Source organism: Pleuronectes platessa, chromosome 5 (assembly GCF_947347685.1).
Source record: "Pleuronectes platessa chromosome 5, fPlePla1.1, whole genome shotgun sequence".
In the NCBI taxonomy this organism is placed as follows: Eukaryota; Metazoa; Chordata; class Actinopteri; order Pleuronectiformes; family Pleuronectidae; genus Pleuronectes; species Pleuronectes platessa.
In genome coordinates this window covers 13,062,588-13,081,363 of record NC_070630.1, presented here as the reverse complement: position 1 = coordinate 13,081,363, position 18,776 = coordinate 13,062,588, and the positions used below count along the sequence as shown (strand labels likewise).

At 43.9% G+C, this 18,776-nt stretch overlaps 1 protein-coding gene across 1 annotated transcript in view; it reads right to left on the bottom strand.

The window, feature by feature from the left end:
- Positions 1–18,776, bottom strand: part of grik4 (glutamate receptor, ionotropic, kainate 4) — a 153,389-nt gene that overhangs the window by 15,449 nt on the left and 119,164 nt on the right. Inside the window, exons 13-15 of the mRNA XM_053423578.1 lie at positions 16,841–16,868; positions 11,583–11,786; positions 8,858–8,971 (exon numbers count right to left, since the gene is read on the bottom strand). Coding sequence (XP_053279553.1) covers positions 8,858–8,971; positions 11,583–11,786; positions 16,841–16,868 — 346 coding nt within the window. The remainder of the gene's footprint in view (positions 1–8,857; positions 8,972–11,582; positions 11,787–16,840; positions 16,869–18,776) is intronic.

Below are 18,776 nucleotides of genomic sequence, written 5' to 3'. Positions count from 1 at the left end.
AACACTTTAATATACCAAGTACAAAAATAGTGTATTTCAATTGAGCAGATGTATTAAGATAAAGTCAGATTAACGAGTTATTAACGACGCTGCAAACCCATTTTAACGACGTCAATGTTTTTCTCGCGAGATTAACGTTCCTTTTGGTCAACAGGCTTGTCTACTTTCTATTGGTAACCTAACTGTTAAGGTTCATTGTTTCTTAAATAAGAGGCCTGGCGATGTTCACAGCAAACTTGAAAAAATGAATTATTAAGCCATGGTTTGACTGCACTATAGGCTGAGTCTTTGTGAAATGTGCACTTTATAATTATATTTTGTAGCGCCCTGTTTGGCAATGTTGTTTTTCAATAAAATAAAACATTTGCATAAAGCAAGCCAATCCACTTTTCCATGTTGATAAGAGCATTACAATAATAGGGACATTCAAAAATTGCGATTAATTGTGTTTAAATATTTTAATAGTTTGACTCATTTCAAGTATATTTATCTAATACACATTGAGTGTACTAACCAATAGTGGAAACTTAATTATAAAAAAGTATTCTTAGTACACTTAAATGTAATGTTTATTAAGTGTAGTTTGCTGATAGTGTTGTGTCAATGGTTTAACATACTAACATGATAAACCTTATTTACCACTCACGTAGGCTGAAGATGACAGTGATAGGGATATCAGCCAGGATGACAGAGAAAGTCAAGGCCAAGAGGATAGGGATAGCAGCCAGGATGACAGAGAAAGTCAAGGCCAAGAGGACAGGGATAGCAGCCATGATGATAGAGAAAGTCGAGGCCAAGATGACAGGGATGATCAAGGGCAAGAAGACACAGAAAGTGAAGGCAAAGATTTTGATTATTTCACCAGGCCGAAGTCAGACACATTTGACCACTTCTTCCGTTTTCACCCACAGCAGAAGGCAGACAAGGCTGTAGTGCAGAGAGCTTTTTTTTGTAAAGACGGCACAAACAGAAAATGGCTTTCATACAGTCAAGAAAAAGAAGCCCTCTTCTGTTCCCTTTGTCTCGCCTTTGCTAATCACACAGAAAGCAGCACGTTCATCACTGGCATGTCCAACCTCACACACATACACCAGAGAGTTGAAGAGCATGAGAAGAGCCAACTACACAGAGGTTGCGCTGAGGCATATTTTCTCAGATCTTCAAGAAGCACGATCCAGGACCTTCTCATGGGACCTCAGATGTCACTTCACAGAGAGCAAGTCCGCAGAAGGCGACAAGTGTTGGAGCGCATTATAGATGTAATAAAGCTCATCGGCAAAAGAGGTTTGAGCTACAGAGGCAGGCAGAAAGAGGCAGCATACACACTGGATGACGACACTATTGACCATGGTAACTTTTTGGAAATAACAGTTTTACTGGGAAAATATGATGTTTGTCTCAAGGAACACCTCACTCTCTGCATCGAAAAGAGCAAGCAGATTCACCAGTCTGGTTCAACAAAAGGTAGAGGTGCCCTTGTCACTCTCCTATCCAAAACGACCATCGACTACATCATCACCACCATTCAACGCCTCATGAAAAGTGCCATCGCTGCTGAAGTCCGGAAATCTGGAATGTACTCGGTCCAGATCGACACCACACAGGACATCACAGCCCATGATCAGTGCTCTGTTGTCATACGGTATGTGACAGACACTGTTCATGAGCGACTAGTTGCTGTGACCAGATGTGAGGCTTCCACTGGGCAGTACTTTGCCCAACTTGTGAATGGCGTGCTGGTGGCCATGGATCTGGATGTGAAGCAGTGTATTGGGAATTCCACCGATGGGGCCTCCAATATGCAAGGCCAATATAAAGGCTTCTCTGCATTGCTCTCTGAAAAGTGCCCAACACAAATCCATGTGTGGTGCTATTCACACATATTAAATCTTGTGCTGACAGACACAACACAGTGTGTGCTGGCAAGTGGCTCTCTTTTTTCTCTTATGAACCACATCGCTGTCTTCTTCAGAGAGTCCTACCAGAGGATGAACATCTGGGAAAAGGAGAGCAAAGACCCAAGACGCAGACGTCTCACCTCTATAGGAGAAACGCGCTGGTGGTCCAAAGATGCTGCTCTGACGAAGGTGTTTGGCTCTTTTGGAAAGCCAGACGGGGCCCTGTATTTTGATGTCCTTCACACCCTCTCAGCCATTCAAGATGGAGAGACCATCAATGCCACGGCGAGAGTAAATGCCCAGGGATACATCGGCCAGCTTCTAAAGTATGAAACTATACTAACAGCTCAGATCTTCCTGCGAATTTTCCAGGTCACTTCACCAGTTTCAAAATATCTTCAAACCAGTGGAATGGACATCCTGACAGCTCATCGGATGGTTGCGACTGCAGAAGCAGAGCTGAAAGAAATGACCAGAGATTTTCAGAGCATCAAGACAGCAGCCGACAAATTCATCCAGTGGGCCAACTATAAAATTGGGGAGGAGAGTGAGGAGACTGAGCTGGAGGTGGAGACCACTCTGCCACAGAAACGGGGAAGAAGGAAAAAATCGATGCCTGGAGAGAGGTCCCGAGATGAGGCTGTGACAGATGCCGAAGCATCATACAAGATTGAGGTTCACAATCGAATAATGGACACAGTCGCAGGAAGCATGCACCAACGTTTCCTCAAGAATGGCACTTTGTATGCTGATCTGGCACTTCTGGACCCAAAAAACTTCAGCCAGGTTATATCCTACGGCGAAAGTTTCCCAGAGGCAGCACTTCAAGAGCTAAGCAAATGTTTGCTGCCATTTGATGACAGAGCAACAGAGGCAGAGTTACAGAGCGAACTCAAAAGTCTGGCACGACAATGGGATAGGCTGAAGTCATCAGTATTTGATGAATACACAACAAAGACAACAGAACCCGGGCCAGAGGATGCTGAAGATGAGGCAGAGATAGTGTACAAAAAGTGCTCATCTTGCAAGGACTGTCCAATCTGTTGCTACCGAGTTCTGAAGCAGTACAACCTCCTGACAGATGCATACCACATCATAGGCCTTGCATACAGGTTCCTGCTTACCCTCTCTGTCACACAGGTAGCATGTGAGCGAAGCTTTTCAACCCTGAAATACATAAAAAACAGGCTCAGGAGCTCACTCTCTCAACAGCACCTGGAGGCTTTTATGTTGATGGCTACTCAAACAGATGTTTTGCAGATGCTGGACAGTGAGAAAATCATTGACGGTGTTGCAGAAAAGAGTGAGCTGCTGCAAAAACTACTCATGTAGTGGGCTTATAATAAAACTGTTATAGTATGGAGTATACTGATATTGTTTTTTATATCTATATATATATATATATATATATTTATTTATAACCATATATATATATTTATTTATTTATGACCTTAAAGAACCTGGGCTGCTAGTTTAGGTTCTGTTATGTAACTTACTGTTTTGTTATGCACCTTCAGCACCCCTACACACACAAACAATCACACACCCAGCATGCAACACTACTGATACCACTGATGTTCACACCCCATCGTATGTTCTGTTCTATTCATTTCTAATATATTGTTCATACAAATTCTACCCACTGATTCCAGTTTCTTTATTGTGTGGTCTTTCTCTGCTGACATTCATTCCTTAAGGCTTGGTAGTTATACTTGTATAACCATCTGATACTAGCAAAGAGTTAAGCATATTCATCTAGCAAACTATACCTACCTTGGAGTGTTACAATAGCCAATAATCATTTTATTCCATGTGTCCATCCAGGCAAATTGGTGGATCCAAATGTTATTAAAAAACAAACATACATATATGATGTAATTTCTTTGTAATCATCCAAAATAATGTTAAGTGTATGGGTATTTTTCCCAGAAGGCCACTGACTGTTCGATACGCGCGATCCATTGAGTGGGCAACACGGCTACTTAGTGGGCCGCGCGCCGTGTATTGAGTGGGCCGGTCTGACAGAAACTCCCGGGCCACTTTTTTCCCCCAGTCCGCCCCTGGGCAGAACCCCAGATCGGCGGCACGAATGGGCAGCTGACAAATCGGCACTAATGATGTGATGCAGTCACGTCAACATGGGCCAGAATCTTTTAACTTCATGTGGAATCAATGTGGCAAGGAGCTGAGGCTGTGACGAGGGAGCACAGAGAGGCCCGACCCAGGATGCTTTCATCTGCGTTTGTTATTTATCAGGATTTTGCACTATTTAACAGATTCCTATAAAATGTTGTGGAGGGGTGGGGCATGAGTCAAGGAGAAACACATTACAAATTGGTACGGATCCAGATCAAGGGAGATCCTGGAATATTTTTCCTCTTTCTTTAACATTGTGAGATAGGGTGTTTTTCAACATCTTTGCTGAGTTTCTCACAGAAGAATCAGGCATGTTAGGGTCCTGATCTGTATGAGTGTGTACATTTTGGTTGTAGCTCCAGGACTAAAACCTCAGGTCACCTGAACAGTTTTTTCCCCATGGCAGTGGGGCTCACAAACAAGCCCCCTGCATCACACTGACTCTGTATCACACTGACTCTGCTGACCCCCCCCGCCTCGCACATAATTTATATCTCTATATTATTGGCATTATCACCAATCTATGCACCTTAGTACCGCACAAAACTCTCTTACTGTATATATTGTTGTACATGGCAATAAAAATAATTCTGATTCTGATTCTGATAAACAACCAGATTCAATGAATATAACTCTGGTTTCATAAGGAGACTGTTGGGTTTTAATTGGCTGAGGTATGCACTCTATGTAGTTTCCTAATAAAGTGCTTGAGCATGTGTTTTTGACTATGTAATTCTCTCTGAGGTGGTGTGTGGCGAGAGACTCAATGAAGCTCTGTGTGTCAAGCTCTACCCTCGGGGCAGCTGCAGAACGTAGCACAGCTTCCACACACCCCCTAATTAACTCCTTTTGTCTAATTAAGCACCACTCTCTCTTCCTGTTGTACACACACTCACACTCACAAAAACACACTACACTTTGTCGCACACACCTCAAAATGTAACGTTTGAATGATTGAATAAACTCAGATCCTTGGTTACAGCTGTTTTGTTGAACAGATGATGAATCTAAAGGGAGGGAAGGCCTTCATGAGAAGAGGTCGACAGTCGCTCTCGGTTATGTCTGAGTTCATATTACTCTGATGCCCAATTCAAGCCAGCTCTGACACATATCTAACCAGCTGCTGACGTCAAGGTGCGCCCTTTGATTTGTGCGTAAAAGCAAATCAAACCAACCTGCATGTCAAAGAACACAAAGACCTACCATCTAAATTACACGACGATGTAACTGCATGCAGCACATAACTACAACTCCCTCAAGCAGACACACAAAGACTCAGGCGAGACTGCTGGAGAGGTACAGGCAGCCGCTTGTCTTCTGCAGACACGCTGGGAGCTGTCTGAGGGTTGGTGTCTGTCTTTTTATTCCCACCTGGTGCCTCAGACATGACAGAGAGAATCAGGTGACAAGAAAAACGCTGTTTCCTTCAGGGAATCAGATCCCCTGTAATTAAGTGATTTGATTTGCCACTATTCTGGACACCCCATAGAAAACCTGATTGTGTCAAGTGACAGTATTTTCTTCCTGAGTGCAGGTCTTCTTACTTCTGTTTGCTGTTTATTAAAGGAAATTCATTTATTTAGTTGTGCCATCTTTCCTCTGAGTCGGGCTCAAAGGAACTGATATTCAGAGATACACAATTAATATTTCATACAAAGAGTTTTGCCATTATGTTGTTGTTGAGAGGAATATTGTGCATTTAGTTTGGCTCATAATGTGAATACATGTCACAGTGTTGATAAATAGAAAACAATGACAAAGACAGTACAAAAACACAAAACAGAGTCTCAGTGTGTGTGTGTCTGTGTGTGCGTGTGTGTGTGCATGTGTGAGTGAGAGACATAGAAACACAGACAGGGCAACAATACAGCGAAATGGAGATTACATAGCCCTTGGTCTGAAGGTAATTAATACTCAACGGGCGTCTTTATTTGATTGGGTTTGCCATTCTTATTGATCTGACAGAAATTTTCATTTAAAGTTTGAAATGTGCAACAAAACCCCCATGTAGAAATCTCTGTGCCTCAGATCAATAGTCAGTGGATTAGAACTAAACAAGTGCAGTCACAGAAATTCAAATATCGAATTGTGGAGCCATGCTAAGGGACCGCTCTGAGTCAGATCAGAGCAAATGCCAAGAGGCACTGGAAAATGAAAGCGAGGATGAAGAAATGAGAGACGGAGCGACAGAGAGAGACAGGGGACACCTGTTTTCACTTCCTCGCTCATCGTGTCCCTTTCTCTTTTCTCTCTATCTTTTCAAAAGCTCGACACACTTCTGCCAACTCATGAAAGACAACTAGTATGAATTGTTCACTCTGTTTCTGCTGTGTGCCTCTGCTCACTTTGCTTATTTCCCTCTCAGGATTCATGGAGCGGAAGAATGTGACAACGTCATGTTAGGAGTAACCACATCTTTTTTATTTTCATAGAGAATCAATGTCCCGGTGTTCCTGTGCCTGTGTTTAGTGAACATTATCCCTAGGACAGCTAATGGCTTCTTGCCACTTGGTTGTATGGACGTATCTGTTACTTGTTGGGCCGAGAGCCAGTTACATTTAGTTTCTTTGTCCATCACTATATGAAATTAGGTTAATTTTGCCTTCAGGGACACTTTTCCCTCTGGTTATTGGTGATAAGGTTTGTTTCGTACATTGTTAACAATACGTTTAAATCTTCCACTTGGGTTTTCTTCGTTTATTTTACATTTAATTTGCAGGTAATTTCCACCACGTTTATAACTGAGTTAATTTTGTCAGCTGTTTTTTAGATTTGTTCTGATACGCTGTCCGAAATCCCTCACAACTTATTTTATAATCCACTATATAATTAGAATCACCATGTTTTTTTTTAAGAAAACAAGTGAGAAATGTTGCAGTGCTGTCTGAATGTTTAGTGAGAAACTTGACACCCTGTAGTGGACTCATCGTATCCCACAATGCATCATGACAAGTTCTGTACGACTGAAAGAAAAACGGCCAACAGACAAGAGGAGAGAACTATGATGTGAAAACAAACTTGTACCATGTATGAATGAAAAGCCTCAGATGTGATTCAATAGAAACAGCAACAAACAGAAAATACTTGATTAAAAAGAACTGAAATTTACAGCTCAGACAAAATATTTTCTATATTTTCATTTGGGGAAAATCCCAACTTACCAGCCCTGGACCTACGTTGGTATGAAACGTTTTTAGTTTAGGTACAACAAGGACGTACTTCAAGGCACAGAGAAAAGTGATTAGTGTCCGATATGGTCCTCTACATGGAACTCTATACAGTGAGTATTGGAAGGAGTGAATCAGTGAGTGATTTCAGACACAGTGTTAGTATTTAAACACAAAGCCAATACAAATTTTACTCATGTTTCATTAACCTTTTTATTTTTAATACATTTTAAGTCAAATTTTGATCAAAGAAAAGCACAAATGTGTGTTTTTTTCAATGATCTTTTAATTTTAATCCAGACGAAAAGTGAAAGTTCGAGTTGAACTTAAGCAAAGTGCTTTACTTATATTACATCAATACTTCTGAGTTAATCAGAAGGACAGAAAACCATTCATAATCAAAAAGTAGTTCAGTCAAGACAAAGAGAAGCTCAAAGACGAACATACTTCTGCATAGTGTACGTTCTAATAATAATGCCTTTCTTTATTTCTCTCTTATTGATTTCTTCATCAGAAATTTCAACCGTCAAATGGATCAAGTCTGTGTGAAATAAGCGGTGTGTGTGTCTGTGTGTGTGTGTGTGTGTGTCAGCCCCGAGGGACATCAGCTCCATATCACCCCCTAATGCTGCCATCCCGCCTGCCGGAATCCCACTTCAGAGGCGTTACGCTACCCAGCAGCCCTTCTGACACCGCGCCCGCTGTGAGCATCGATTGATTCTCCCCAAGCTCTTGCAGCTCAATTGACTCCCTCACTGTTACAACTATTAGTGTTGCGATCAAACTATGGGAAGGTGAGAAGGAGGAAGGTTTACAAGAGGAGGATGTGGGAACAAGGAGGACTGTGAGTAAATGCCCCTCTGGGATGCTTTACTAATCTTAGCTAGTGCACGTGGCATGGCACCTCAGAGCGGACCAGTGGCCAGAGCCCCGCTGGACCCTGCAGTGTCACCTTGGGTTTTGGGGAAGGACTGATGATTAATGGGCCACTGACTCTGCAAACACTGGCTCATTTCCACCTGCGCTGCTGCTGGTTCACTGTTTCTTGCTCGGGCTCGCTCTCTCTGAGAAGCATGGTCCGTGTTGCTCGCGAGAATAAGAAGGCCAGACCTAATCAGAGGGCGAGCAGAGCGCAACTGTGAAACCGCTTCATTCATCAGGATGGTCTCACAACAAAACACGGCATCTGGTTCTGGAAGGATGCGGAAGGGGCTAGGGAGGAAATGGGCAGAAACACAGGGGAGGGGAAAAATAACTGGACACTGTGAAAACGCTGTGACTGCAGGGACGAGAGGGGAAGGATGAGGGGAAGATTAAGAAGAAGCACGGAAAAGAGGCTAAAGGTTGGAGGAGAGGAAAGGGGTTTAGTCATGGAAACACACACAAGTGATGGGGGAACGGAGGAGCTGGGAGGTGAAGAAGAGGAGAGTGAGCTGAGGGATTTAGGCAAAGTAAGAGAGATGGAGTCAAGAGGCCGGAAAGACCAAAAGGGAGAGCGGTTCTTTTCCAGCCATTAGACATGGCTTAAAGTCTTCTGTGGTATGTCCACGAGCTGTACTAGAGAGAGAGTTCGATGGGTGAGAGTGTGTGTTTCTGTGTGAGTGTGTGTGTGTGTGTGTGGTGGTGGCGGGCAGAGGCTGAGGGGAGGGAACTCACCAGGTGGACGCGATACATGATGCTGATGCCAAGGGTCATGTAAGGCTTGGAAAAGTCAATGACCTTTTCACGCTCTGCGGTGATGGTGAGGCCGGCCACTGCCAGGTCAGCTTTCTGAAACACAGAGCAGTGTCGTGTTATATGAGCGCACACAGCCAAAGACACACAACACACAAGAAGGCACAATGCACACACGCTCGAACACAAGTTGATGTCATAACCAATATTTTGAGAGCTTGAAGAGAAGATGATCATGACATAAGAAGTGTGCTAAGCTGCTAATTCTCAAATTATGTCCTTTTGTATCCAACAGTCTGTGTGCCCACTATTAGCACTATCTGTTGTGAGCATAATCCTGCATCCGCACTGTGTGTACGTGAGTGTATATGTGCGTGTGTGAGTGTGTAGGGCACAAGAGACTTCGGGGTAACCATTGTAGCTGGCCCAGGGAGCACTGTCAAGACAAATCACTTGACAAAGCAGCTGCTGGTAAAACACACACTTAGAAACCCACGCGCACACACACATGTAGAACTGGCCAATGCATGCTGAATGCCGGATGGCTCCCTTCTAATAAAACAGGCCAGCAAAGTGCAACTGCAAAGGATTTTTCATCTCCTGAGGAGCAAAGAGCGAAAGCAGCAACGCATCGCTCTTTGTCTGCGGCAGGAGAACTAAGAGGATTGGAGAGAGGGAGAGGAACGGGAGGATGAGAGTGAGGAGAGGGGAGCTCTGCTGCAGCACCACCCATCCACAGACACACACTGTTCCCGTGTCAAGGAAAGGGAGACAAAGAGGAAGGGAGCATCGCACAAACACCTACGACACCTACGACACCCATTTTGTCGTGATGTGTACCACTTTCCATAATCTACTGTTAAATATTTAGAGATTCACCTAAAACCCAGAAAACCCACTGTCCTGTTTTGTCTGTGCCTCAATTAGCCCAGTACACATACAATTTCAACCGCTTTAACCGCACCACAGCCTACACTGAAGGTCTGATGCCAGCCTATCCCCAGCCCACAGGCTTTGACCCTCCATCCTCATCTGTCCCCAGCTCCCCCCCCCTTTCTGTCTCGTTTGAAAGTCTGATCGCCTGCCCCCAGCGCCGGAACACAGCCCCTGTGCGGGGGAACGACTATTCAGGCAATTTGAAAAAGAGAAAGTCACTGATCCTTTGAAAAATGAACACACAGTCGTAACAGCCACTGAAATATTTATGTGACGATAGAATATTAATATTGATTACTGGATTCCTCCGCCTGCTCGCTGTTATGCCTTCCAGTGCAACTTTAAAAAAAAAAAGAGAAACAAGCACAACACAAAACTGTGTAATGCTGCCTGTTCGATATTACATCGCACCTGCTTCCACTGGCATTCAATCATATCATGCTAATCCGGTGGGAAAAAAGGACAAACTAAAATGCGTGAATGTGCAGGATGAATTAAACATGACCCTCTAGGATGTAGCGTCTGACTTCCAGAGTTTAGTCTTTGGAGATGCTCTATGCCTTTGTTCTCTAACTGCAGCGCTGTGGATAAAAGGAACCAGGGCACACTGCGCTTAGACTATGGTCTGGAACCCTCCTGGCCTGACTCACTGTCGGCTCATGCTGTCTGACACCCGTCAAACTAATCACCGTCACACACCGAAAATATCGTCCAGTCTGAACGGCACTGGCAGGGACACAGATAACTGTTGTGCGGAATCACCTCAGGCTGTCGTCCTTTGCTGCTTCAAAGTGTATATTTCATATCCTTTCAACTTATCCATTAAACTCCGGACCGCAGCTCTCCCGTTGTTTTCCTCCACAATCTTCTCACTTTGCCTTCTGTCCCCCATTCCTCTCTAAGCCTTTAACCAAACAAGCTCAAGTGTCTCCGTCCACCGTGGAGCATCCCCTCCAGACATCCCGCGTCCCGTGACAAATCCCTCTCAAGCACGTCTTGACTTTTTGTCCCCCCCCCCCCCCCACCCCCACCCTCCCTACCTTGCCACTCCGCAGCTCCAACTGCTTGTCAGGAGCACATGTCGACCTGGACCACAGATCTCCTGAAGGTGAGCCCTCTGGAGGCAGCTGACAGCGGGACGAGGGCGGTGGCAGGCCCGTGACAATAACAAGAGCGGGCAATCTTTGCGTTACATATTTAATGACTGTGCCCTCCATTAGCCCACGGAATTAAGACAGATCACCACTTAGGATCGACTCAATCCCATTCAGCTTCATTCGCTTTTCCTCGCCGCCGCGTTCCTCCCCGCTTCTCTTCACTCCCACTTCTTCTACTTCCTCTCGTCTCCCCTCAGCTCCTCTTATATAACCCTATCTTAATGTTAACAGCTACAAACAGCAGTGCTTGAGGAGTGTAAGGCCTCACTCAGAGATTTAACATCATAAACAACAACATGGACTGATTCAGGGCGAAAGTCTGTTAAAGTCAGTTTAGAAAGGAGCTGACAGGGAGCAAGCCACGGACGAGGCGTGACTTTTTGAGAAAATAGAGGGGTTAAGCTGAAAAGGCCACCGCTGAAGGAAATATAAAAAGTGAATGACGTGGAAGAGAAAGCTGCGAGCTACGAACTGTATAAAAGCTGATGGATTCGCTTGTGTGTGCTTCTAGGAAGTGCACTGGGAATTGGTTTGCCTATGATTAGATAACCAAGGTTCTGGGGCTTGCTAGGCTCCGCATAATCTCAGCATGTGTACTGTATATATTGATATACCCTTGAGATGAGCTCCCCGACCATGCCAGTCCACGTTCCGTTAGCCCCGGGAACCCCGTACAGTCTGTCGCCGACCAGACGGATGCGGTACTTGAACTTCAGTATATCGGCCAGCTCCTTCAGCATGTCCACACAGAAGCCTTCGTAGCGGTCGTTTCCTTCCAGGTCGTGGTGGTTGTGCCGCAGCATCACGTATGGATTTTCCTGAAAAACAAACAATGAAAAAACAGGATAATGACAAAGAGTTGCACAGCCACGGTATACGGCAAATCACACTGGATCAATACTGGGCTTTGTAGTGTATTTTGGCGGGGTACTACACTGGCTGCACACATCATACTCACACAGGGCTCTAGTCAGCCAGTCAGAAATATGAAAAAAGTCTGTGTGGAGAGAGTTTTCCAAACTGAAAAATCGTCAGCCTTGGCTCGACATGGATATCGAAAGACATTTACCACATAAGAACTGTACAAGGAAATCGGAATTGAAATGCACTAAGGGAAACGTAGGATACTGTGTTCTTGGAGGCTTTGATATTGATGATTCCTAAAATCTATCTCGTGGAAGCATCCGACATCGCTGAGGTTCCCCTTTAAAGTTTAAAGTTACAACTGAACCACAGCACCTAGGCCGAGCTTTTACAGCCAGATAGAATGGTGGAGTCATCCCATACGTCCTCTGTAGGTCACAGTTCACATCGGTTTTAACGCCCTCGATAAAATAAAACGGAGATTTGTGAATTTGAAGCAGAGCCAGGCACTTATAGCAGGAGCAGTCAGACATGTGCTAATCTGTTATGTTCGGCAGAAAGGTAGATAAGGAACAAAAGCAACACGCACATGCACTAACACACACACACACACCTATTTACAACCTGTCTTTTGGAGGAGCAATTCTCTGTTCGGCTGTCTGTTTATTTATGTCTTGTTTGGTCATTTAGTTGATGTTGCAGGAAGATTTAAAGAGACCCGCAGTGATATATTTTGGAGCCACTCTCGTTGTGCCATTTTTCAAATAATGCAACTGTCAACCCGGCGCGCTCGGGCTCCGCCACCTCATAAAACACACAGCGCTATGTACCACTTTGTTGATGCACTATCCCTGCACTCAGCTCGTGAATCCAGCTCAAAGTAACTTACTTTGGCAACAGGGAAATCAGATAACGATGATTAACAAGTCTGAGAGTCTCCTCATGCTGACCCGCTCCTTTTTTTTACAAAAATAAACTAAACAAAGGGAAATAAAGTTCAGTTAACTTTTTTATAGCACAGTGAAGTTCCGTTAAGTGTTTCTTGACAACACAAGTTTGTGTGCTTGTGCCCCAAATAAGATATGGATATACTTGTGTATTTAATTGTGAGTTTGGTGGAGCTCGGGGCCGTCAACAACTTGTGTTAACATAAATGCCTTCAGCGGGCCGTGCCAGTCATCACAGTCTCATGTGTGTAAGCCCCTGTTTGTTCCTTAAGGAGAGTAGAAGCATGAGCAGTGGTGTTGTGCTGCTGTTTGTTTAGAGAACTTGTATGGAGGTGTAATCGTTTTGCCAAGGTCACAGTAAGAATATGTATTTGTGCTTTGCTGAAAAGCTGCTGATTGACTTGCCTCCCGAAGAAGCCAACACAAATAATAGTTACAGTCAAATTGGGAGCATTTGAGAACTTGGTGCACGTCAGGCGGCACAGCTGTTACTGGGACCTGCCCTGTAGTCATAGCAACTGTGGGGTTTCACCTGTAGCTGCGTGCTGCGGTGAAAAGCGGGGGGGGGGGGGGGGGGGGGGGGCATCACTTGACAAGTGAAGCAAAAGCCTCCTGCTCTGCTGTGATAAGACTGATATTAAAATAACGACTGATGGACTCTGTCTGTACAATCTCTGTATGGATTCATCTAACCAGGCTCACACAGGAGTCCCACTAAGCAGACGGCACAGAAGCAAAACCTGTCGACAAAGACCAGATCACAAGATACAGACACGTTGGAGGAAGTGAGCTGCACATGGGAATTTGTCATCATCATTCCCTAATCCACTGAAAAACCACATGCGACCATGAATTGATCCTACTGAGATTAGCCGAACCCCATCAGCGGGCCAACATTACCGTGTCCAAAATGAAAATGTTTGTTAATGTAACACCACTGAGGTTTTAAAACAGTAACTACTTAGTTGTCACTTGAACTTAAACATTTCTTCATTTTGGGGCAATCGCTGAAATCTCTCCATAAAACTTACAGCACCCAACTCCTTAAGAAATAATTTCATTTTTTTTAAATATAACATTTTTGATAACTTTTTCAAATGCCCGTCTACATGTAGGTAAGACTTTCCGGCCACAAACAGGCTGGGGGAATTGGCAAATTCTGACAAATGGACACAAATATTTTTGGTTTGTGTGTTTTCACATGCTTTTTAATGATGCATCTTTAATATTGTCAGCTTTGGTATTTTAAAAAGTACAAGGGAAAACAGAATGTGACTTGGCTCAGAGTCAGTCGGGCCTCAAGCCACTTAGTAACTCCCACCCTGTAAATATGTCCATCATTACCTCCATGAAACAGCCACACGTGTCACTTAACTGACCAGAAGTAACATTTAATGCATGTTTAAGCTTAAGACAGCATCAAGGCCGATATGTAAAAGCACAGCGCACAGACTTCTAGAGCCTCACAGTTTTTCACTCTCCTTCCGATATGTTCAACACTGTTGTTAAGGTTTGCTTGAGCTGCATTTTACATATTGCCAATTGAATGGAGTGACAGGCAGAAACAGTGGAACGCAAACCTGCTACACAGCCTCATATCAGCTTTTCTCACCCTCAATGCACAGACCAGAAAAGTGCCTGAAAGAATGCATGTTTCTTTCCAGCAAAAACACTTGATTAAGCAAAAAACACTATTTACTCTCCAGCTTCTTGTTGATTTATGTTTGTGGAGAAAAGCAAAAGCATTCTATATTTCCAACAAATGGCCTCCGTCCTTATAAGCTCAATCTCCTGAAGTGAGGCTAGAAAATATTGCCTTGGAATCTTGCCCCCATCCCTTGTCTGTGTTGACCTGGTTAAGAACAGACTAATAAAATCGGCAGCAGCAAACATCAATCACACCAGTAAAAGACCAATAACAATCAAATAACCCAGGGACTGTTTGAGTGGCATCAAGCCCAAAAGGTGTTTTCCTTTTCAATCCCCTGTTTTTTCTTTCTCTTTGTCGTTTTTTTCCTGAGTTTCAATTTCTCTCCCCCTGTGAGGTCGAGTTGTTCTATAAAATTGTCCAGGTCAAAAGTGTCTATTAACCAGACCGCTGCTGGAGTGCATGACACGGAAACACGACTGGTATTAAAAGTTGATATTTCTGCAGCAGTTATTCTCCTCGTAAAACTTTCACCAAATGGGTACAAGAAACTAGAGGCCTTTTTCGAAAGTTGAGAACAAAATCATATAAAAAATAATACATATAAAGGTGAGAAAAGTCTATAAAAGTGCTGTCTTCCATGAAGGCAAAAATCACAGTGAAATTCCATCTTCCATCTTTTGCACACCACAGCAAAACAGCAATAAAGCCACGAGTTTGAAGCTATAAAGAACTGCAGACTTTTAAAGCATCGTCTTATTCCCAGGCCAAGAGGAGTCTGGTTGTGGACTGATAACTTTGGAGGGAGGAAGCACGCTCTTATATATGCACGAGCAGGTAGTGTACACACACTAACAGACACATGCACACACACCCACCCACACACACATTGTACTCATGGGTATTGTTCAAATCCAGCTTCAAACACACAGCACAGAGGAGTTTCCCCTTTTAAAACCTCAGGGTGTTGCAGATGTCTTCACACAACCCTCCTCACTTTCCTCAACTGGTTTCTTATCCTTAAAAAGTTGCTCTCCAGAGCGCGGCAAACTGGGAAATGAGATACAATTCTCTCACAGGGCCCTGTAGTGCTGTTTGAAGAGGAGCCACGGAGACTCTGACAATATTCGCAGAGATACTAGGTCTTTAGTAAAAAGGCTCGGTCTTATTAATTTTTTTCAATAACACTTTTGTGCTTCACTGTAACAAAAAAATAAAAGCAGGATATTCAAAAACAAATGAGTTGAAAACAGGGACAAAACAAGTACACAAAAAACTTTTAAAAACAAGGACCGGTCTTTTGTACTTTGTGTATCATGTGCACATGCCTCAGTGCTTCAGTCCACACTGTGCACCGTTGAATCTCTCCCATTATGTATGTGAGTGGCTATCAGAGCACTCATATGACACAAGGGTAGAACTGAGTGAACGATCGAGAGGCTGGTGCCTGACAAAGGCAGGAGATGGTTCTTACAGTTGGGATTTAAAGCAGGTTTGAGGCATTAACAAAAGAAAAGGAGTTGGGATTTAAATATTGAGACGACGTGATTCCCCAACAGGGGCAGAAAGCTGGCATCAAAGATAGATGTCCCCACAGGTAAAGCTCTGCTCGGTTGGAATTCTATCAGGAACGAAGACTGACACCGTGTTGAATATCTGCGAGCACATGGGTATTACTTATGAGCCTAATTAAACGAGTGATACATTAACACCCCAGGCTGTTTATTGATTTGCTAGTGGCTTAATAAACATGTATTTACATCAATCAGTGAAGAAAGACTCACTCAAATGTCTGACATTAGCCTTGAGCCATAACTAGTATAAATATTTTTTCATTAATACGATAATGTTGATGAAATTGTTCACCGGCGTGACTTGGGCTGCCTCTGTGTGCATGAAGGGAAGGACTGGGAGGCTCTTTGTGTGTATCTTTGGGAATGTGTACGGCTTTGGCTTTAGGGAAGTGGTGGTTGTTGCTGGTGGTCACTTTCTGCAAATACATTTACTTTGTTACTGTACATTTTTCATCTATCTGCTCTGTACTATTTAATCGCAAAGGCCGCTACTTTTTACAGTGCATTGAAATACACGTTCACATTGTTCCATCTGCCACGGAGATTGTTTTCATTTTGTTTGTCTGTCTGTGACTTAGCAGGATTATGCATAAACCACTCGAAGGATTACCATGAAACTCGATGGATGCGTCTGGTGTGGGTCAGGAAAGAACCCATTACATTTTTGAGCGGCTTTGAATAAATGCGCGGATCCAAGAATTTTCACTTTCTCTGCCGCCTTTCCTACAGAATTCATATTATCTAGAGCAGCTGTGGTGCATGTACGCACACACACAGATGTCGCTCTTAGGCGAAACAGATATTCAATTGACAAGGACACCGACTAAAGAGGGAAACACAAGTTCTCGTGTGAGAGAAAGAGAGCTGCTTTGCATGACTTGCTGGTAACTACACAGGTACAGCTGAAACTATGAGGTCTGACTGTCTGTGTGGAAGGTCACAGTTTCAAGGATGATTAATACTTTCAACTCCACCACGGGGAGAACCAGAACTAAACATGTGGAATGAGACAAAGTAGAATACAAATATTTAAATTGTGTGAATGGGATTAATTTGGGAACAAGTGTGCACTGTATGAGAGGATCCGAGGCCAAAATAAACCAACTGACACAGGTTACATCATCTGTTTGAAGCTTGTTCAGTTATGCTCTTGGCTTTACAGCCTCTGGGTTGCTTGGATCCTTGCTTGTATTTCAAGCTCTTTTTTACTGTTGTTTGTTGATTCCAGTTTAACCTTGGATCGGATTCATGAATTGAATCCTTCTGAAAAAGTAATAGGAAGCCTGTCGCTTGATCCTTTGTCGAGTGAAACACACTTGGTCCACTTGAAAAGATGACACGCGTGGCTCTGGGAATCCAGCAGCTACAATTACAATGCAAATAAGCAGAGATCAGAAAGAGCTGCAAATACAGAAATGACAAGAGACTGCCCTTTCTACTGCTTTCCTGCTCTGCTGCTGTTTCTCCAGAAGCCGCACATATTTTAGAACAACACAACTGAGTCATCAGAGAGTGGACTTTTTCTATTACATCAGTGGAGCTACTGGGGCTATAAAGACCTCCTCTCGCTACTAGTTAAAAAGTTCCTGTAACAAACCACAGCGGTGATTAGGAACTCAGATTGTGGAGCAGCTGGAGAGATTGAAGTGAGAAGGTGACGTCCACATGGAGCTGTAATGAAACTGCCCTGTAAAAGCCAGTTGGACATGTCCAGCCTGCACACAAACACAAAAACTGAACATACACACACAAATGCCGGTTAAGAGAGTGCCCATAAATACTGTAAGTGCTTGTGCAGGCACACACACACACACACACACACACTCAAACACACACTGCCTCTCAGGCCAGTGCTGCAGGTAAGGATTTCTTAGGAAGGCTTTCAGCTGTGGCTCGTCTGCCGCCCACAAGCGAGATAACGGCGACACGGCAATCACACCATGATGAATGAGCTGTGATAGGCACCGAAAATTGCTCCTTGGTGGCTTCCGAAGTTTGGTCCAGGGACTCGGTATCTCCAAAGTGAAATCAAATCTCTGTGCTCCACCAATTCTCTCCTTCACACCCTCTTTCTGTTGTGAAAATATTGTCCCATTTGTACTCCTCCTCAACACACACACACACACACACACACACCCACACACACACATACACGTCTCTATCATCCCCTGTGCCCTTCCCCTCCTGTGCGAAATGAACCGTTCCGTGTGGATCCCAATCAGTCTCAATGAGACCAGTGAGTTGTTCAGTGGCAAAATGGGGCAATATGTCCTTCCCTCATTCTCACGGGTCCCAGATGATAAGGCAGCAACTCAGAAAAACACGCTGGGCCAATTGCCTCTGCTTACAAGCTACTTTGTGTGTTATCATCGGATTCATCAGCCAGAAGGAGGAGCTGGGCGAGTGACAGGCCGGTGTGTATATCAAGCGATCGCATGCAGCTGACTGGAAACCTGAAGGGCTTTACACGGTTCATACATAAATCCATGTAGAGCAGCCTTCAACGTTTTACAGTTTCCCGCCAACGTACAGGAGCAATATTGAAGGTACTGTAGAGCAGAAGATGGACAGATTGTTCGAGAGCATTTAACTCTTCTCACAAGGTTTTCACACATCTGCTCTGTCCATCAAACAGGAAGGGGACGGACTGATGGATAATAATTATTCAATGTTAACATTTTGAGGAATGAATGGAATGTTGCAACGGCATTTCATATGCTGTTATTACACATTTGCATGTTTATTTCTTCTTATTTGTTATCTTCGTATACTGAG